General features: G+C 51.8%; 1 protein-coding gene across 2 annotated transcripts in view; it reads right to left on the bottom strand.

The window, feature by feature from the left end:
- The window catches only part of hhatlb (hedgehog acyltransferase like, b), a 113326-nt gene that overhangs the window by 8889 nt on the left and 82796 nt on the right, over positions 1 to 21641 (bottom strand). For both annotated transcript variants that reach the window (XM_038798521.1, XM_038798520.1), the window contains exons 8-11: positions 16647 to 16791; positions 12745 to 12780; positions 12100 to 12301; positions 6702 to 6846 (exon numbers count right to left, since the gene is read on the bottom strand). In XM_038798521.1, coding sequence (XP_038654449.1) covers positions 6702 to 6846; positions 12100 to 12301; positions 12745 to 12780; positions 16647 to 16791 — 528 coding nt within the window. The remainder of the gene's footprint in view (positions 1 to 6701; positions 6847 to 12099; positions 12302 to 12744; positions 12781 to 16646; positions 16792 to 21641) is intronic.

The raw sequence follows: 21641 nt of genomic DNA, 5'->3' as shown, positions 1-21641 counted from the left end.
TATTATACCTATAATATAACATCTGTTTTCTTAACATACAAATTAACTGCACAGGCATTCCAAAAACCATAAGCCTTAGGAGCACAATTAGGCCATTCAGCCCATCAATAAAGCCTTTCAATAAAGGGGGCATAACTATAAGGTTCATGGTGGAAGATATAGGAGGGATGTCAGAGGTAGGTTCTTTACTCAGAGAGTGGTTGGGGCGTGGAACGCACTCCCAGCTATGGTAGTAGAGTTGGATACTTTAGGAACTTTCAAGCAGTTATTTGATAGACATGGAGTGCATTAGAATGATTGGGAGTAGGTTGATTTGATCTTAGTTTTGAATAGTTTGGCACAACATCGTGGGCCGAAGGGCCTGTACTGTGCTGTACAGTTCTATGTTCTATATGTTTCTCATCCCCAACCTGTAACAGCCTCCCCGAATAGGCGCGGGAATGTGGCGACTAGGGGCTTTTCACAGTAACTTCATTTGAAGCCTACTCGTGACAATAAGCGATTTTCATTTTTCATTTAATCCCCATTCTCCTGCCTTCTCTTCATGACCCTTGACCCCCAAAACGTTTGGCTTTTGAATGTGTTTGGTTTTCGAATGTACGGCTAAAGGATATTTCACCTGGATTTAACCATCCTTTACCACTTCATCCAGTTTCGCTTCTCCCTTATATGACGTAGTCTGCAGGAGAACGTGCTCTGGGGAAAGAATATCAAGTAGGTCTCCTTCTACTGGATCTCCAGCAGCATTATTTATAGGACCAGGAATCTGCTGTGGCTTCCTACGCACCTTCCTGTCCTGTCGTGTCCCAGTGGGTTGTAGCTCATCCCTTTTGCAGCCTCCGATTACTTTTTGTTTTCCTGTACTGTTCTGGGCACCTTGAACACTTGTAAATTGTCTCGACAATAATGAAAAATATCCGCTGTTGGCAATGCAGCCAATCACGGTCTGGGTTACGTTGGGGAGAATCCTAAATGAAGCCACATACACTGTGGCAATTAGCCATTTTAAACATGAGAATTTCTGGATGGGATTTCCAGTCACATGATACCGGGGGAGGTGGTGGCGGAGTGGTTACGTTACTGGATCAGTAATCCAGAGATCCACGTTAATGCTCTGGGAGCAGGGGTTCAAATCCCACCATGGCAGCTGGTGGAATTTAAATCCAATTAAATAAAATCGGGAATCTGAAGCTTAAATTGTGACTGTGAAACTATCACTGATTGTTGAAAAATACCCATCTGATTCGCTAATGTCCTTTCGAGAGGGAAATCTGCTGTCCTGACCTGACCTGGCCTACATGTGCCTCCAGACCCACAGCAATGTTGTTGACTCGAAGTCATATCTCAGATGAGATGACAAACCATTGTCCATTCTGCCCCCTCAGACAGAAATAAAAAATACAGCAGCACTATTGGGTGGCATAGTGGTTAGCACTGCTGCCTCACAGCGCCAGGAACACGGGCTCAATTCCGACCTTGAGTAATTATTGAGGTGGGGTTTGCATGTTCTCCCCGTGTCTGCGTGCATTTCCTCCGGGTGCTCCGGTTTCCTCCCACGGTCCCAAGATGTACAGGCTAGGTGGATGGGCTATGCTGAATTGCCCCTTAGTGTCCAAAAGGTTAGGTGATGTTACTGGGTTACAGGGATAGGGTGGGGACGTGGCACTAGGTAGAGAGCTCTTGTCAAGGATTGGTGCAAACTCGATGGGCTGAATGGCCTTCTTCTGCACTGTAATGATTCTATGATGCCATTATTGTGACGTTCTGGCACCCTCATTTATCCTCATCTAACATCAGATGGCCTAGCAAGCCATTCGGTTAAAGGTAATGAGGGACGGAGAGGAAAGTTAATTATGGAGTTTCTGACTAATCACAGCAATTAATTCATCAATCAATCTACAGTAAACCCACTGGATATCATCTAATTAGAATGTGTTTGAGAATTATCCTATGTTATAGCAAATCAGTAGTGATTGATTTGGTGACAAGAATAAGAGGTCAATCAGAACTGCGTGAGGTCATTGTGGCCCACTGGTTGCTAGGTCCACGGGAATGTGACGCAAGGTTAGTCAGGAATGTGGGGCAGTATGGGCAAGGCATCATTGTGGGTCTAGCAGATCCCTTCACCAGCAGGTTCAATGCATGGGCTACAGTCATGAGGGTCGGGATTGCACAGGAGTAGGTTTGATGGACGGGTGATTTTCCCGCTCTGCTCCCATCTCATCAACATCCGCTTTGGTGTGTTATGGGCCAGGGTTTAGAGAACCCCAAAGTGTAGCATGGAGTTCACCCAACCCACAACTTTTACTAGATTGTGGTATGGGGAGCACACGGCCCACTCTACAGGTGTGGTACAGCAGAAATGGAAAAGTAATTTTTAAAGCAAAACAATGTTTATTCTATGAACTCAAGTTAACCTTTTTAAAACATACAGTGACCATCTTAGCAACCATCAATTCAAATACAACCCCCAAAGAATACATCTCCAAGTAATTCTTAAAGCTTCCCAAACAACATCCAGAAGACAGAAGAAACACCTTTCAACAGAAGCACATTAGGTTGACATTCACTACTGAAAACATTTACAATTCTGAATTCACCAAATGATCAAGAGATAGTCTTTTGATGGCAGAGAGAACAGCAGTGCACCTGCTGGGTCTGGCTTCAGCTCCAACACTGAAAATGAAACTAAAACACACCCTGCAGCCTGCTCAAAAACGAAAGTAAAAAGCTGACAGACAGCCCAGCTCCACCCACTCTCTGACATCACTGCAGTAGTAAACACCCATTTCTTAAAGGTGCTCTCACATGACAGGTGTCACACAACAAACTTTCATATCGTGAAATCAAGATCTCCATCCAACTAAAACTAAAGTTTTAACAGTTGGTGCCACCACATGTTCACTTCTCCTTTTTGCCCGCTTAAACAGGTAAATAATCTCAGTTGATCTCAAATCAGATGGACTGACTCATCATGGCATGAAAACAGAGTGTGATGCCTGAGCTAGGGGTATAGAACATACAGTGCAGAAGGAGGCCATTCGGCCCATCGAGACTGCATCGACCCACTTCAGCCCTCACTTCCACCTTATCCCCGTAACCCAATAACCCCAGATGGTGACGTAGTGGTATTCCACTAGACTGGTAATCCAGAGGCCTGGGTTAATGCTCTGGGGTCCTGAGTTCAAATCCCACCGCGGCAGTTTACAAAATCTGGAAGTGAGACTAGTCTCGGTAATGGTGACGGGAAAACTATCACTGCATGTTGTTTAACACCCACTGGGTTTCGTAAAATCGGCAATCGTTGCCCTGTCTGGCCTACACCTGCAGTGAGTCCAAACACAGCAATGTGGTTGACTCTTAACGACCCTCTGAAATGGTCGAGCAGGTCCACGGGTTCACCAGGATGATCCCCGGTATGGAGGGACTGTCTTATCAGCCGAGGTTAAACAGATTGGGACTCTACTCATTGGAGATCAGAAGAATGAGAGGTGATCTCATTGAATCATATTGGATTCTTCAGGGGATTGACATGGTAAATGCTGAGAGGATGTGTCACCTTGTGGGAGAGTCTAGGACCAGAGGGCACAGTCTCAGAATAAAGGGGTGCCAATTTAAGACCAGATGAGGGGGAATGTCTTCTCTCAGAGGGTTGAGAGGTCTTTGGAACCGCTTGCCCCGGAGAGCTGTGGGGAGACAGTCCTTGTATATATTCAAGGCTGAGATAGAATCTTGATCAGGAAGGGACTCAAGGGTTACGGGGAAAGGGCAGGAAAGTGCATGTGAGGGCAGCATGCTGGCACAGCGGTTAGCACTGCTGCCTCACGGCGCCGAGGACCCGGGTTCGATCCCGGCTCTGGGTCACTGCCCGTGTGGAGTTTGCGCATTCTCCCCGTGTGTGCGAGATGTCGCCCCCACAACCCAAAAGATGTGCAGGGTAGGTGGATTGGCCACGCTAAATTTCCCCTTAATTGGAAAAAATGAATTGAGTACTCTAAATTTTCCCAAAAAAAAGGAAAGTGCGTGTGAGGAATGTTGGATCAGCCATATCCTATTGAATGGTGGAGGAGGCTCGAGGGGCCAAATGGCCTACTCCTTTTCCTATTTCTTATGGTCTTAAGGCAACTAGGGATAGGCAAACAATGCTGGCCTTGCAATGCCATTTCCCATGGAAGACTCAATGAAAAAAACCTTCCTCGAGTGATTGAAAACACAGCAGTGTGGAGGACATGATTGTGTGTTTGAGTGAGAAAAGGGGCTGAGAGGGTGCAAGTGACATTAAGAGTGTTCGGGCAACAGGCAGGTTTTCACAGTAACTTCATTGCAGTGTTAATGACAGCTTACTTGTGACACTAATAGAGATGATTATTATTATTAGGTGTTCGGCTCCTGATTGGCAGCAGGGACAGCTGCTGGAAGCTCGCAAGTTCAAACAGGCTCGTGCATTTATACCCTCCCACCTTGTCTTGTTATGCTCTTGACTTAGCATAAGCTGCTTCCTTGATCTGACAAAGGAAGGTTCAGACGTGGAGATAGCTTTAACACATTTATTAAACTGTTAACAATTCTCCTACTTGGATTCGACTCTACTGTTAATCCTGCCTTAGCTACTCAGACTAACTAACCAGTCTGCTACAATCCACGTGGTGGGTGTGATGTTGAATCATCCCTGTGTCTGTACTCACTGAGTGTCTCCACTGGAAAGAGGCAGATCATGTGTGTTGTGTCCTTTATATATGGGTTGGTGTAATGCCCCCCTGTGGTAGTGTCACCTCTGTGTGTATCGTGAATGCCCATTGGTCGTGTCCTATCTTACTGACTTATTGGTTGAATGTCTGTGTGTCATGTCTCTGGTGCTCCCTCTAGTGTCTATCTAGTCTACGTGTATTTACATTAACCCCTTGTGTATTTACAGTGATGCATATCACCACATACCTCACTCTGCCAACATCGTGAGAACAATGACCAAGATGGGTGGATTGCTGGGGTGGCACCTGTAGCACTGTAAATGTGGCAAGGTGGTGACACCAGTCAAAGACAATGGGCAGGCTGGCAAGTGAATGGCACTGCCGGATAGTGAGACCTGATCTACCAGACCCAGATTTCCCACCCTCAGCCACCGTGCTCTAGGGAGACATTGCGTGGAGGTCTTTGATCTGAATGGGTTACCTGGTGCTCTTACCACCGTGACACTTTTCTTCTGGCATTTGGATAATGGGCAGAGGGGGCGAAGTACGCAGCCTTGCATGGCCCCGATATTGAGGACTCGTGGAGGAGACGTCCTTCTTTACCCTCGCTGATTGTGGTCTATGGTCAGGTGCCAATCCAGTTGCAGAGGGAGGGGGTATTATAGGAAGGACATAATTGCAGGGTGCAAAGGAGGTTTACGAGAATGTGGCCAGGGCTAGAAAAGTGTAGCTACGTGGAGAGATTTGATAGGTTGGGGTTATTTTCCTTAGAACAGAGAAGACGGAGGGTGACTTGATTGAGGTGTACAAAATTGAAGGGATGAGATAGAGTGGACAGGATAAAATTATTTCCCTTGGCAGACAATTCTAGGACCATAGATATAGGAGCAGAATTAGGCCACTTGGCCCATCGAATCTGCTCTGCTATTCAATCATGGCTGATATTTTTCTCATCCTCATTCTCCTGCCTTCTCCCCATTAACCCCGATCCCCTTATTAATCAAGAACCTATCTATCCCGGTCTTAAAGACACTCAGTGATTTGGCCTCCACAGCCTTCTGCGGCAAAGTGTTCCACAGATTCACCACCCTCTGGCTGAAGCAATTCCTCCTCATCTCAGTTTTAAAGGATTGTCCCTTTAGTCTGAGGCTGTGTCCTCTGGCTCTCGCATCTCCATCTAATGGAAACATTCTCTCCACATCCACTCTCTCCAGGCCTTGCAGTATACAGTAAGTTTCAATAAGCCCCTGCGTCCCGGTTCGGTTCCAGTTTGGGTCAGTGTCTGTGCGGAGTCTGCACGTTCTCCCCGTGTCTGCGTGGGTTTCCACCGGGCACTCCGGTTTCCTCCCACAAGTCCCGAAAGATGTGCTTATTAGGTGAATTGGACATTCTGAATTCTCCCTCTGTACCCGAACAGGCGCTGGAATGTGGCGACTAGGGGCTTTTCACAGTAACTTCACTGCAGTGTTAATGTAAGCCTATTTGGGACACTAATAAAGATTATTATTATTTGAATCCTCAAAGCTTACGTCACCAAAGTAAGAAGTCTTACAACACCAGGTTAAAGTCCAACAGGTTTGTTTCAAACACGAGCTTTCGGAGCACGGCTCCTTCTTCAGGTGAATCCTGAATCATTCACCTGAAGGTGAATCATTCACCTGAAGAAGGAGCCGTGCTCCGAAAGCTCGTGTTTGAAACAAACCTGTTGGACTTTAACCTGGTGTTGTAAGACTTCTTACTGTGCTCACCCCAGTCCAACGCCGGCATCTCCACATCATGGCTACGTCACCAAAGGCAGCCATTCAGCCCATCGTTGCTGCACCAGCCTGTTGTAAAAGCAACCCCAACACTGCAATTCACTGCGTCATTGGATTATAGAAATTTACAGCACGGAATTGAACGCGCTGGTTACACAAAGGTGGGTCCGTGAGGAAATGGGCATTAAAGTAAACCTGTCCACGCCCAACTTCACTGAAACAATGTTCATTAGTCCACCCCAGGAATCAAACTTACCAGTGATGATCAACCTTCTCGCCACCAGTACAGCAAAGTCGACGCTGTTCAGTGAAAGGACATTGAACAAAATAATAGCCCAGAAGTTTGCAGCTCCAAACACTCCTCTAATTCTTCGTGACATCGTCTCGGACATCTGGTTAGCCTGGGAGAGGAGGAAAAGGCAAGCGTGTCACTGGCCGGGTGGTTGACGCGGAGGGAGAAAGCGGTCGACTGCAAGGAGATGACAATGGACTGGTCAGGTGGGCAGGAAGGTGGCAGAGGGAATTCAATCTGAAGAAGTGTGGGGTAATGCAACTGGGAAGGACAAACCAGGCGAGGGAGAACATCCTGAATGGTCAGGGAAGTGAGAAGGAGCGGATACCTCAGAGTGCCCATCCGCCGACTCCTGTCGGCAGCAGGACAAGCCAATAAGGCACGAAGACAGAAAGCTCACCAGGCCTGGCAGCATCTGTGGAGCAGAAATAAAGTCAACGTTTCGTGTCCCTTCAGCTCTGAAGAAGTCAAACAGACTCGAAGTGCTTGCTCAGTTGTATTGCATCTACTCAGATCTACGATCACCACAAAACAGACTCGAAACGTGAACTCTATTCCCTCTCCACCGACCATGCCAGACCTGCTGAGTTTTTCGAGCATTTTCTATTTTAAACATGGAAAATAGAAGCAGGAGGAGGCCATTCGGCCCTTCGATTCATTATGTTCATGGCTGATCATCAAGCTCAATACCCTGATCCCACCTCCCCCCCCCCCCCCCCCCCCCCATATCCCTTGATCCCTTCAGCCCCAAAAGCGACATCTAATTCCTTCTTGCAATTACACAGCATTTTCATCTCAACTACTTTCTTGCGGTCGTGAATTCCACAGATTCACCACTCTCTGGGTGAGGAAATTTCTCCTCACCACAGTCCTAAAGGGTTTACCCCCTTATCCTCAAACTATGACCCTAGTTCTGGACTCCCCCACCATCGGGAACATTCTTCCTGAATCTACTCTGTCTCATCCTGTCGGAATTGTGTAAGTTTCTATGAGATCCCCTCTCACTCTTCTAAACTCCAATGAATCTAATCCTAACCGACTTAGTCTCTCTCCATATGACAGTCCCACCATCCCAGGAATCAGCCTGGTAAACCTTCGCTGCACTCCCTCCATAACAAGAACATCCTTCCTCAGATAAGGACACCAAAACTGCCCACAATACTCCAGGTGTGGCCTCACCAATACCCTATTCGTATAGTCAAATCCTCTCGCTATGAAGGCCAACATACCATTTGCCTTCTTTACTGCCTGCTGTACCTACGAGCTTACTTTCAGCGACTGATGCACGAGGACACCAAGGTCTCGCTGAGTATCCGATTTGAGCACCTGCAGTATTTCGCTTTTCATTTAGGTCAATAAGGGAGGTGGAATCCTTTCCTTAACTGTCTGAGGCACAGTGTGTCAGAGCGGGGAGGACGTGCTGAAAATACATAAAACGTTAGTTCGACCTGTGGTGAATGTAACATGATAATTCACACTATGTCTTTGTAAGCGCAGTAGCGTTATCCGACCACTAGGGGGAGTAGCTCTGGGAATGCTCAGGAGCTTGCACAGGGCTCCACCCTTGGCTCCGCCCACGACTCCTCCCCCTAGTGCTGCTGTAAAAATACCCTTGTCCAGAGTCAGCCTGCAGTTCACTGAGAGTTCATCAACGGGTAACAGGCTGGCTCTGTAGTAAGCCGATTAAAGCCTAGATTCATATCGAAACACGTGTCTGGTGAATTGATGGTTCCATCACGACCATAGCACTTAATTCCATCGTCACATGACAGGGGAATGTACTTGGGCTGGAGAGGGCGTGCAGGAGATTTATAAGGATGCTGACAGTAATGGAGAATTTCAGCAGTAAGGACTACCGGGGAGGTGGGTGGGGGGGTTTGGATTTAATGTAATTAGTACGATCATTAGAGGGAGCTAAGGAGAAATCTGTTTACCCTAAGGGGGGGGGGGGGGGGGGGGTCTGGTGCTCACTGCCTGGATTTATATTTGCTCACAGGATGAGGGTCTCACTGGATAGGCCAACATTTATTGCCCATCCCTCATTGCCCCGAGAAGGAAGCAGAAGCAGAGAACCTCATCGCATTCCAAAAGGAAAATTAGATATGCACTTGAGGCACCAAATGCTACAGGGCCAAGAGCTGTGGGATAGGATGAGGCCAGATGTCTCTCGGATGGCACATAGATGATGGGCTGAGTGGTCTCTTTATATGCTGTCAATCCCTCTGTGACTCCACAAAGAGGAATTTCTCTGGCTTGGGAGAGCAGTCGGGATTGGAACAACTCAACCTGAAACACTAGTGAGTGCTAATTCCATGAACCATGTTGAACGGGAGTTGGACAGGTGCTCGAGGATGAGGATGTCCGAGGGTCACAGACAGAAAGAGAGTGGGGAGTATGGCACTAAGCATGTTGACCAGGCTGAACAGCTATAACTATAATACCTGCATTGCCAGCAAACCCTTACTGGGGAAGGTAGAATAACGGTGATGTCACTGAACTAGCAATCCAGAGGCCTGGACTGATGATTCAGAGTGCTGCTGAAAAATTGGGCGGCACGGTAGCACTGTGGTTAGCACTGTTGCTTCACAGTGCCAGGGTCCCAGGTTCGATTCCCGCTTGGGGAATCACTGTCTGTGTGGAGTCTGCACGCTCTCCCCGTGTCTGTGTGGGTTTCCTCCGGGTGCTGCGGTTTCCTCCCATAAGTCCTGAAAGACGTGCTGTTGGGTGATTTGGACATTCTGAATTCTCCCTCTGTGTACCCGAACAGGTGGCAGAATGTGGCGACTAGGGGCTTTTCACAGTAACTTCATTGCGCTGTTAATGTACGCCTACTTGTGACAATAAAGATTATTATTACTGAATGAATTTATTTCATAAAAAACCCCCATGCACATTAATCATTGTTGGTGGGAGACCATTGCTGCCACACAAAATGGCTCCTCAGAAGACAAACACGGGACAAAACCAACAGAGTACCCTTCGTCGTCCAGTACTTTCCCTGAGCGGAGAAACTACAACATCTTCTTCGCAGCCTTCAACACGTCATCGATGAAGATGAACATCTTGCCAAGGCCAGCCCCACACCCTGACTACTTGCCTTCAAACAACCGCGCAACCTCAAACAAACCATTGTTTGCAGCAAACTACCCAGCCTTCAGAACAGCGACCACGACACCACACAACCCTGCCATGGCAATCTCTGCAAGACGTGCCAGATCATCGACATGGGTACCACCATTACACGTGAGAACACCACCCACCAGATACGCGGTACATACACGTGCGACTCGGCCAACATTGTCTACCTCATACGCTGCAGGAAAGGATGTCCTGAAGCGTGGTACATTGGCGAGACCATGCAGACGCTGCGACAACGAATGAACGGACATCGCACGACAATCGCCAGGCAGGAATGTTCCCTTCCAGTCGGGGAACACTTCAGCAGTCAAGGGCATTCAGCCTCTGATCTCCGGGTAAGCGTTCTCCAAGGCGGTCTTCAGGACGCGCAACAACGCAGAATCGGCGAGCAGAAACTTATAGCCAAGTTCCGCACACATGAGTACGGCCTCAACCGGGACCTTGGATTCAAGTCGCATTACATTCACCCCCCACCATCTGGCCTGGGCTTGCAAAATCCTACCAACTGTCCTGGCTTGAGACAATTCACACCTCTTTAACCTGGGATTACCCCTCTCTCTGGATCTGTAACGACTTAATTACCTGCAAATGCTCGCATTCTAAGCATTGTCTGGCATCTTTGACTTTGTCTATATATATGTTTCTGGAACTTACCTCTCCATTCACCTGAGGGAGGAGCAGTGCTCTGAAAGCTAGTGTTTGAAACAAACCTGTTGGACTTTAACCTGGTGTTATAAGACTTCTTACTGTGCACAAAATTGTGCCCTGCCTCCTCGTTACTGTTTAGCACAGGGCTAAATTGCTGGCTTTGAAAGCAGACCAAGCAGGCCAGCAGCACGGTTCGATTCCTGTAACAGCCTCCCCGAACAGGCGCCGGAATGTGGCGACTAGGGGCTTTTCACAGTAACTTCATTTGAAGCCTACTCGTGACAATAAACGATTTTCATTTTGCATTTTCATCCCATCAACTGCTCCATGATCCGTAAATGTGTGCAGACATTTAACAGGTTTCTCTCCTGTCCAGAGGCAATGATAGGATGCTTCCCCTGGCTGAGAAGTGTAGAACCCGGGAACACTGGCTCGAAATAAAGAATAGAGCAGTTCGGAGGGAGAGGAGGCAGCAAAAACAGGACGGCAGGTTATCATCTGAATGGCAATAAATTAGGGGAGGCAAATGTGCAACGAGACCTGGTCAGGGAATCTCAAACGTGAGGCACAGCCTCAGGATAGGAGCCAATAATTTAGGACTGAGATGAGGAGGAATTTCTTCACTCCGGCCCGTGAACCATTGGCATTTTCTGCCCCCAAGGGTTGTGGAATGCTCCCCGGTGTCGTGTTATTCACCCTGGGGTAACACAGACTGCAACACAATGCAGTTGACTGATAAAGCACACAGCAAACGGAGGCGTTGGTTCAATAGAGTTCATTGAACTCCAGTAACGAAACACACAGCTGCCTGTGGGTTGATTCTCTACTCCTAAGTAAACTAACTCTAACTATCTAGACCAGGCTAGTTCTGATCCACGTGTAGGAGGTGTTGAATGATTTGTACACCCTGACTGTCACTACAGCTATCACCAGTGGAAAGAGGCGGAGTGCTGATGCCTTGTGTGTTTATAGTTGGAAGCCCCCCCCTTTGGTGTTCTGACTTGTGATTGGTCGTGTTCTGCCCTGTATATTGATTGGCTCACCTGGGTGTCTGTCACTGCCTGCTTTTACCTCATGATGTGCATGGGTCCATATTATGACACCCGGTTTAATGTACTTAAAACTGGGATAGACAGATTTCTGGTCTCTCGGGGAATTGAGGCCATATGGGTAGAGGCAGGAAAATGGAGACCAAGATCTCCATGGCGGTACTGAATGGTGGAGCAGGCTTCGATGGGCCGAGTGGTCTACTCTCTGCTCCCATTTCTTGAGTTCACCCGTGAGGCCAGGAAGGGCCTCAGTTTCGCATCTCATCCGAAAAATAGCAATCAATACTGTCCAGGATTGTCAGTCTACATTTGTACACTCAAATCCTGGGGTAGGGGCTTGAACCCACGGCCTCCGGATGCAGGTGTGAGAGTGCTACCAAACCAGGCATTGACAATAAGAGGTCTGAATGGCTCAGCTTGTACCTCCCGAACCAGGATATTTGCAGAATCACCCAACTTCAGGGAGTAAGGAGTGGATGCAAAGAATATCAACCAACAAGGGGCGTGTTTTGAAACTAGGACCGTACCTCAATTGATGCAAAGGGCTCACGCTGGAAGAACTTTTGCACCCAGAGTTCAAAGTTCAGGCCAAAGCAGTTACACACGGACCAGATGTAGACCACATTCCCTGGGCCCAGCCACAGAGTGGTGATTAGGAAGGTGCAAACTGTGGCCAGCAGCTCCTTCAGAATGTTGTCATGGTCTTCTCCCAGATAATCATAAACGTACCTGGGGAAAAGAAAAAGTACACGGGAGTAATGGTGCCCATGAAACTATCGTTGATTGTTGTAAAAACCCCATTGTCCTTTCTTTTTCTTTTCTTTTCTTTCAAATGCTAAATGATCTGTCTGAGCTGCTCGCAGAAAAATACTTTTCACTGCACCTCGGTACACGTGACAATAAACAAATCCAATCCAATAATGTTCCTTCAGGAAAGGAATCTGCCGCCCTTACCCGGTCTGGCCTACACATGACTCCAGACCCACAGCGATGTGGTTGACTATTAACTGCCCCCTGAAATGGCCGAACAAAGCACTCAATTCAGTGGCAACTGGGGATGGGCAACAAATGCGGGCCCAGCCAGGCCCACCCACGTCCTGTAATGTTTTTAAAAATGTGATCTTGTCCCGGGTTGAAAATTGAAAGGAATTAAATGAACATTTGTTACTCACTTGCAGAGCCAGTCATTTATTCCTCTGTCAAAGTGCCTGAAAACATAAATCATACAATTAGCAGATGGCATGAAATATATTTTGACATAAATTTAGAGTACCCAATTCATTTTTTTTTACAAATTAAGGGGCAATTTAGCGTGGCCAATCCGCCTACCCTGCACATCTCTGGGTTGTGGGGGTGAGACCCATGCAGACATGGGGAGAATGTGCAAACTCCACACGGACAGTGACCCAGGGCCGGGACCGAACCCGGGTCCTCAGCGCCGTGAGGCAGCAGTGCTAACCACTGCGCCACCGTGCCGCTCCCACCCATGAAATATTTTAAAGTGGATTCTTTTCCCCGCATTCTCACTGGTAAAAGGTATGAAAGCAAAGAGGGATGGAAGTGGTTTAACCTGCAGCCGCAATCTACCCAACTTGTCCCACCTTCTGTGGGAACATGTTGCAATGTGCTTCCTTAATCAATATGGTGGTTTCACCTCATAGTAGCTCACTTGGCTAGACAGCTGGTTCGTGATGCGGAGCGAGGCCAGCAGTGTGGGTTCAATTCCCGCACCGGCTGAGGTTATTCATGAAGGCCCCGCCTTCTCAACTTTGCCCCTTGCCTGAGGTGTGGTGACCCTCAGGTTAAATCACCACCAGTCACCTCCCCCCCCCCCCCCCCCCCCCCCCCCTCCCCCTCCCCAAAGGGGAAAGCAGCCCTTTGGTCATCTGGGGCTATGGTGACTTTACCGTTATCTTACATTGCTCGGTACAAATCTCGGACATCAGTCCCTAACATCACCGTGGGAGGAAGTACACCATGCAGCTGTTCAGGGTGACAGCTTATCACTACCTTCTCAACGAGGGAAGGGCAATAAATATCAGCGACACGCATATCCCTATAACTATTTGTTTTTAAATAAAACCCTGGATCACCGATTGGTCTGGCGTGTCCATGCTCTCCAGGTTCGATTCCCGGCTGGGTCACTGTCTGTGTGGAGTCTGCACGTCCTCCCCCTGTGTGCGTGGGTTTCCTCCGGGTGCTCCGGTTTCCTCCCACAGTCCAAAGATGTGCGGGTTAGGTGGATTGGCCATGCTAAATTGCCCGTAGTGTCCTAATAAAAGTAAGGTTAAGGGGGGGTTGTTGGGTTACGGTTATAGGGTGGATACGTGGGTTTGAGTAGGGTGATCATGGCTCGGCACAACATTGAGGGCCGAAGGGCCTGTTCTGTGCTGTACTGTTCTATGTTCTATGTTCTATGCACTGCAGGAACTCACCCAGGCTCCTTTGTTAGGACACTGGACCAGATCCCAACATTTGTTAGGACACTAGACCAGATCCCAACTTTTGTTAGGATACTGGACCAGATCCCAACTTTTGTTAGGACACCGGACCAGATCCCAACTTTTGATAGGATACCGGACCAGATCCCAACTTTTGATAGGATACTGGACCAGATCCCAACTTTTGTTAGGACACCGGACCAGATCCCAACTTTTGATAGGATACTGGACAAGATCCCAACTTTTGTTTGGACACTGGACAAGATCCCAACTTTTGTTTGGACACTGGACAAGATCCCAACTTTTGTTAGGACACTGGACCAGATCCCAGCTTTTGTTAGGACACTGGACTAGATCCCAACTTTTGTTAGGACACTGGACGAGAACCCCAAACAATGTTTGAATTTGTAAAACCGTGAGGAAACGATACTTCACCCAGGAGTGATGACTCCAATCGGCATCTTTTATGTGAAAACAAACTTTACTTTAAACACAGTATAAGACCATAAGACATAGGAGTGGAAGTAAGGCCATTCGGCCCATCGAGTCCACTCCACCATTCAATCATGGTTGATTTCAACTCCATTTACCCGCTCTCTCCCCATAGCCCTTAATTCCTCTAGAAATCAAGAATTTATCAATTTCTGTCTTAAAGACACTCAATGTCCCGGCCTCCACCGCCCTCTGTGGCAATGAATTCCACAGACCTACCACTCTCTGGCTGAAGAAATTTCTCCTCATCTCTATCAACCACATTAACATCAAAACAACTGTCAACACAATAGCCCATTAGCCATCTCTGTGTAAACAAGTAAATGGTGAAAATCAATATTTACCTCACATTTTACGACACCTTAATTACACCTTTAGTGGACACACTGCCTGTATGCATTTTAAACCAGGGTTTTTAACTGCCACAAATATAAAATATAATATTTAACAAATTCTACATTCATCACGTCTTAGAGAGCAGCTTCCAAGCGCAGTGCCATCTGGATGGACAAGGACAGCAGACATAGGGGAATATCATCATCTGGCAGTTCCCCTGCAGGCCACTCACCATAATGACTTGGAAATATATCGCCGCTCTTTCACTGTCGCTGGGTCAAAATCCTGGAGCTCACTCCCTAACAGCACAGTGTATGTACTTACACCACATGGACTGCAGCGATTCAAGAAGGCAGCTCACCACCACCTTCTCAAGGGCAATTAGGGATGGGCAATAAATGCTGGCCTAGCCAGCGACACCCACATCCCATATATCCGAAAAATCAACTCAGTAACCATCATCTTCCATGAAACTTTCAATTACCTTTACCTATAGAACTCTTCAGACCTGATCTTAAATAGATTCTTAACTTGTTCTATGTCAAAGGAATTAATTGATGCTGTGTTAATTCCAGTAGACGTGAGATCAAAAATCTCCAGTCAGAGGGGACCTTGCCACGCCCATCTCAAGGGCAATTAGGAATGGGCAATACGTGTTGGCATCACCAGAAATGCCAACATCCCATTTACAAATAAAAGGGTTCTCCTTAAACAAGAGAAGTTTTAGAGAAGACTTGATCAAGGTATTTTCAATCACAAATATATCAAATGGCTGGAGGGTACAGATAAAATGCTGGTGGGCAAAAGAACTAAAGGTAGAATGAGGAAAAGTTTCTCGATGCAGTGCATGGTTAAGGTTTGAAATGAAGCGCCTGATAGGGAATAGGTTCAATCGTTAATCAAATGGGAATTCAATGATTTCTCAAAGAAAAGAGCCAGGATTAGTAACCAAGTGGCATGTTCCTCGAAAGTGATGGTGCAGCCTGGATGGGCCGAATGGCCTTCTATAATTCAATGAAGAGTAAGTCGGAAGTTCAGTCTGCTGTACATTCATTTTTGTTCCTCGTTGGAACAAGGTCACAGAGTAAGATCGCGTGACGTATTGATGGTGGCATTGACTAATCCTAGTCTAGCCTGACAGCTCGTAGAGAAAACACCTTCCCAATAAAGCTCTTGTTTGCTTGTACCTTCGCGGTCTCCAAGCCTATCCTTTAAAATACCACAGTCCACATCTGTTAGGGGCCTCACGGTAGCATGGTGGTTAGCATCAATGCTTCACAGCTCCAGGGTCCCAGGTTCGATTCTCGGCTGGGTCACTGTCTGTGTGGAGTCTGCACGTCCTCCCCGTGTGTGCGTGGGTTTCCTCCGGGTGCTCCGGTTTCCTCCCACAGTCCAAAGATGTGCGGGTTAGGTGGATTGGCCATGCTAAATTGCCCGTAGTGTAAGGTTAATGGGGGGATTGTTGGGTTATGGGTATACGGGTTACGTGGGTTTAAGTAGGGTGATCATTGTTCGGCACAACATCGAGGGCCGAAGGGCCTGTTCTGTGCTGTACTGTTCTATGTTCTATCCCTGCCCCAATCTATCCACACTGCCCGCTCTCTTGTAACATCACCTCCTTAAACTCGACAGGTAGAAAAATCCCATTGTTATAGCGACAGGCGTAAAGTGTTATAGGGAACAAAGTGGCCAATTTCTTTCTTGCTGTTAATTCCCGAACTCCCCAGACCTGGAGCAAAACAGAGTCATTTTTCCCATCCGGGAGAAGGAACTGAAATGGAATATTTACAAATCCAGACACTTACGTTTCAGCAAAGACATACAGCATGGTGATACATTTTGGTGGTTTTGGCGGGTCAAGATAATCGAGCCTGGCCACTGTTCCGATCACTCCGAACATCACTGCTGCCTTCACCCAGTCATACACCAGGTTGAAATATGCCAAACAAGCTGTGCCAGTCAAATCAGGACAAAAAGACAGACACGATTCATCAGTAAATATACCATCAGTGCACAATTCGATTTTCTGTCTGGTGTCTTTCATTGGGGATCTTGTGGTGCAGTGGGTACTGTCCTTTTTTAAAAACATATATTTTATTCCAAACACATTCAAAAGTACAAAACACAACAGTCCAAAGATGTGCAGGTTAGCTGGACCGGCCATGCTAAATTGCCCCTTAGTGTCCAAGAATTTTAGGTGGGGTAGCTGGGTTACGGGGATTGGGTGGAGGTGCGGGCATAAGTAGGGTGCTCTTTCCAAGGGCCAGTGCAGATTCAACGGGCCGAATAGCCTGCACTGTAAATTCAATGATTGAGATCAATAACATTGTCAACCCCCTCACAGTTCACAGGTTGTGCAACTTGTCCTCCTTTTCACCCCCTCCTCCTCCGCAATGAACAATTCCTCAAACAGTGTCATGAACAGTGCCCACCGTGTCTCAAAGCCCTCCGCTGATCCCCTCAAATCGAACTTAATTTCCAGCCAAAGGAAGTTGTACCTGGTCCCCCGGCCAGGCCGCCACTCTCGGCCGCGTTTCCGACCCCCGATGCGGCAATATCCTTCGCCGGGCAATTAGAGAGGCGAAGGCCACAACATCGGCCTTCCTTCCCTCCATCAGCTCCGGCCTTTCCAACACCCCAAAGATCGGCCTGGCCTCTACCCCCACAATCCTCAATAGTGTCCCGAATACCCCCTCCCAGTACCTTTCCAACTTCTGAGTGGGGGCTGAACGGCAGCAGAGAGGGAACAGAGAGGGAGCAGCGCGGGAGCTGAGAGGGAGCAGAAGCGGGAGCCAGAGAGGGATCTGAGTGGGGGCTGAGCGGGAGCAGAGAGGGAGCCAGAGCGGGAGCTGAGGGGAAGGAGCAGAGCTGGGAGCTGAGAGGGAGCAGAGCGGGAGCAGAGGAGGGATCTGAGTGGGGGCCTGAGCGGAGGAGCAGAGAGGGAGCAGAGCGGCGAGCTGAGAGGCGAGCCTTGAGTGGGAACTGAGCGGAGCAGAGAGGGAGCAGAGCGGGAGCTGAGCGGGGCTGAGGCGGGGGCAGGAGCGGGAGCAGAGCGGGGGCCCTGAGAGGGGACGGCAATGAGCGGAAGCAGAGGAGGGCAGCAGAGCGGAGGGGTGCTGAGAGGGGATGAGCGGGAGCAGAGACGGGAGCAGAGCGATGGTCTGAGCGGGGGGCTGCATCGGTGAGCAGAGAGGGAGCAGAGCGGGGGCTGAGAGGGAGCTGAGTGGGAACTGAGCGGGAGCAGAGAGGGAGCAGAGCGGGAGCTGAGCGGGGGCTGAGAGGGAGCTGAGTGGGAACTGAGCGGGAGCTGAGCGGGGGCTGAGCGGGAGCTGAGCGGGGGCAGAGAGGGAGCTGAGCGGGAGCAGAGCGGGAGCTGAGTGGGTGCAGAGCGGGAGCTGAGCGGGAGCAGAGCGGGGGCTGAGCGGGGGCTGAGCGGGAGCAGAGCGGGAGCAGAGCGGGGGCTGAGCGGGGGCAGAGAGGGAGCTGAGCGGGTGCAGAGCGGGAGCAGAGCGGGAGCAGAGCGGGGGCTGAGCGGGGGCTGAGCGGGAGCTGAGCGAGAGCAGAGCGGGGGCTGAGCGGGAGCTGAGTGGGTGCAGAGCGAGAGCTGAGCGGGGGCAGAGAGGGAGCTGAGCGGGAGCAGAGAGGGAGCTGAAAGGGAGCAGAGCGGGAGCTGAGCGGGAGCAGAGCGGGAGCAGAGCGGGGGCAGAAAGGGAGCTGAGCGGGAGCTGAGCGGGGGCAGAGAGGGAGCTGAAAGGGAGCAGAGCGGGAGCTGAGCGGGAGCAGAGCGGGGGCAGAGAGGGAGCTGAGCGGGGAGCAGAGAGGGAGCAGAGCGGGAGTAGAGCGGGAGCAGAGTGGGTGCAGAGAGGGAGCTGAAAGGGAGCGGAGCGGGAGTTGAGCGGGAGCTGAGAGGGTGCAGAGCGGGAGCTGAGCGGGAGCTGAGCGGGAGCAGAGAGGGAGCAGAGAGGGAGCAGAGCGGGTGCTGAGAGGGAGCTGAGCGGGAGCAGAGAGGGAGCTGAGAGGGAGCAGAGCGGGTGCTGAGAGGGAGCTGAGAGGGAGCTGAGAGGGAGCAGAGCGGGAGCTGAGAGGGAGCTGAGAGGGAGCTGAGCGGGAGCTGAGAGGGTGCTGAGAGGGAGCTGAGCGGGAGCAGAGAGGGAGCAGAGCGGGAGCTGAGCGGGGGCTGAGAGGGAGCTGAGTGGGAACTGAGCGGGAGCTGAGCGGGGGCTGAGCGGGAGCTGAGCGGGGGCTGAGCGGGGGCTGAGAGGGAGCTGAGAGGGAGCAGAGCGGGGGCTGAGAGGGAGCTGAGTGGGGACTGAGCGGGAGCTGAGCGGGGGCTGAGCGGGGGCTGAGCGGGAGCAGAGCGGGAGCAGAGAGGGAGCAGAGCGGGAGCTGAGCGGGAGCAGAGCGGGAGCTGAGAGGGAGCAGAGAGGGAGCAGAGCGGGGGCTGAGAGGGAGCTGAGAGGGAGCAGAGCGGGAGCTGAGCGGGAGTAGAGAGGGAGCAGAGCGGGAGCTGAGCGGGAGCAGAGCGGGAGCTGAGAGGGAGCAGAGAGGGAGCAGAGCGGGGGCTGAGAGGGAGCAGAGCGGGAGCAGAGCGGGGGCTGAGAGGGAGCTGAGAGGGAGCAGAGCGGGGGCTGAGAGGGAGCAGAGCGGGGGCTGAGAGGGAGCTGAGAGGGAGCTGAGAGGGAGCTGAGAGGGAGCAGAGCGGGAGCTGAGCGGGAGTAGAGAGGGAGCTGAGCGGGAGCAGAGCGGGAGCTGAGAGGGAGCAGAGAGGGAGCAGAGCGGGGGCTGAGAGGGAGCTGAGAGGGAGCTGAGCGGGGGCTGAGAGGGAGCAGAGCGGGGGCTGAGCGGGTGCAGAGCGGGGGCTGAGCGGGTGCAGAGCGGGTGCAGAGCGGGGGCTGAGAGGGAGATGAGAGGGAGCTGAGCGGGAACTGAGCGGGGGCAGAGAGGGAGCTGAGCGGGAGCAGAGCGGGAGCTGAGTGGGTGCAGAGCGGGAGCTGAGCGGGAGCTGAGCGGGGGCTGAGCGGGAGCAGAGCGGGAGCAGAGCGGGAGCAGAGCGGGGGCTGAGCGGGGGCAGAGAGGGAGCTGAGCGGGTGCAGAGCGGGAGCAGAGCGGGAGCAGAGCGGGGGCTGAGCGGGGGCTGAGCGGGAGCTGAGCGAGAGCAGAGCGGGGGCTGAGCGGGAGCTGAGTGGGTGCAGAGCGAGAGCTGAGCGGGGGCAGAGAGGGAGCTGAGCGGGAGCAGAGAGGGAGCTGAAAGGGAGCAGAGCGGGAGCTGAGCGGGAGCAGAGCGGGAGCAGAGCGGGGGCAGAGAGGGAGCTGAGCGGGAGCTGAGCGGGGGCAGAGAGGGAGCTGAAAGGGAGCAGAGCGGGAGCTGAGCGGGAGCAGAGCGGGGGCAGAGAGGGAGCTGAGCGGGAGCAGAGAGGGAGCAGAGCGGGAGCAGAGCGGGAGCAGAGTGGGTGCAGAGAGGGAGCTGAAAGGGAGCGGAGCGGGAGTTGAGCGGGAGCTGAGAGGGTGCAGAGCGGGAGCTGAGCGGGAGCTGAGCGGGAGCAGAGAGGGAGCAGAGAGGGAGCAGAGCGGGTGCTGAGAGGGAGCTGAGCGGGAGCAGAGCGGGGGCTGAGAGGGAGCTGAGCGGGAGCAGAGAGGGGGCTGAGAGGGAGCTGAGCGGGAGCAGAGAGGGAGCTGAGAGGGAGCAGAGTGGGTGCTGAGAGGGAGCTGAGAGGGAGCTGAGAGGGAGCAGAGCGGGAGCTGAGAGGGAGCTGAGAGGGAGCTGAGCGGGAGCTGAGAGGGTGCTGAGAGGGAGCTGAGCGGGAGCAGAGAGGGAGCAGAGCGGGAGCAGAGCGGGAGCTGAGAGGGAGCTGAGCGGGAGCTGAGAGGGAGCTGAGCGGGAGCAGAGAGGGAGCAGAGCGGGAGCAGAGCGGGGGCTGAGAGGGAGCAGAGCGGGGGCTGAGAGGGAGCTGAGAGGGAGCAGAGCGGGAGCTGAGAGGGAGCTGAGAGGGAGCTGAGCGGGAGCTGAGAGGGAGCTGAGCGGGAGCTGAGAGGGAGCTGAGCGGGAGCAGAGAGGGAGCAGAGCGGGAGCAGAGCGGGAGCTGAGAGGGAGCTGAGCGGGAGCAGAGAGGGAGCAGAGCGGGAGCTGAGTGGGAGCTGAGAGGGAGCTGAGCGGGAGCTGAGAGGGTGCTGAGAGGGAGCTGAGCGGGAGCAGAGAGGGAGCAGAGCGGGAGCAGAGCGGGAGCTGAGAGGGAGCAGAGCGGGGGCTGAGAGGGAGCTGAGAGGGAGCTGAGCGGGAGCAGAGAGGGAGCAGAGCGGGAGCAGAGCGGGGGCTGAGAGGGAGCAGAGCGGGAGGAGAGAGGGAGCTGAGCGGGAGCTGAGCGGGAAATGAGCGGGAACTGAGCGGGATCAGAGCGGTGGCTGAGCGGGAGCTGAGCGGGGGCTGAGCGGGAGCTGAGCGGGAGCTGAGCGGGAGCTGAGCGGGGGCTGAGCGGGAGCTGAGCGGGAGCTGAGCGGGAGCAGAGGGTGGGCTGAGCGGGGGCTGAGCGGCAGCTGAGCGGGAGCTGAAAGGGAGCTGAGAGGGAGCAGAGCGGGAGCTGAGCGGGAGCAGAGCGGGAGCTGAGCGGGATCAGAGCGGGATCAGAGCGGTGGCTGAGCGGGAGCAGAGCGGGGGGCAGAGCGGGGGCAGAGCGGGAGCTGAGCGGGGGCTGAGCGGGAGCAGAGGGTGGGCTGAGCGGGGGCTGAGCGGGAGCAGAGGGGGAGCAGAGAGGGAGCTGAGGGGGAGCAGAACGGGGGCTGAGCGGGGGCTGAGCGGGGGCCTG

This window comes from Scyliorhinus canicula, chromosome 5 (genome assembly GCF_902713615.1).
Source record: "Scyliorhinus canicula chromosome 5, sScyCan1.1, whole genome shotgun sequence".
Classification (NCBI taxonomy): Eukaryota; Metazoa; Chordata; class Chondrichthyes; order Carcharhiniformes; family Scyliorhinidae; genus Scyliorhinus; species Scyliorhinus canicula.
The sequence above is the reverse complement of the archived record's forward strand: the minus strand, read 5'-3'. Positions and strand labels throughout refer to the sequence as shown.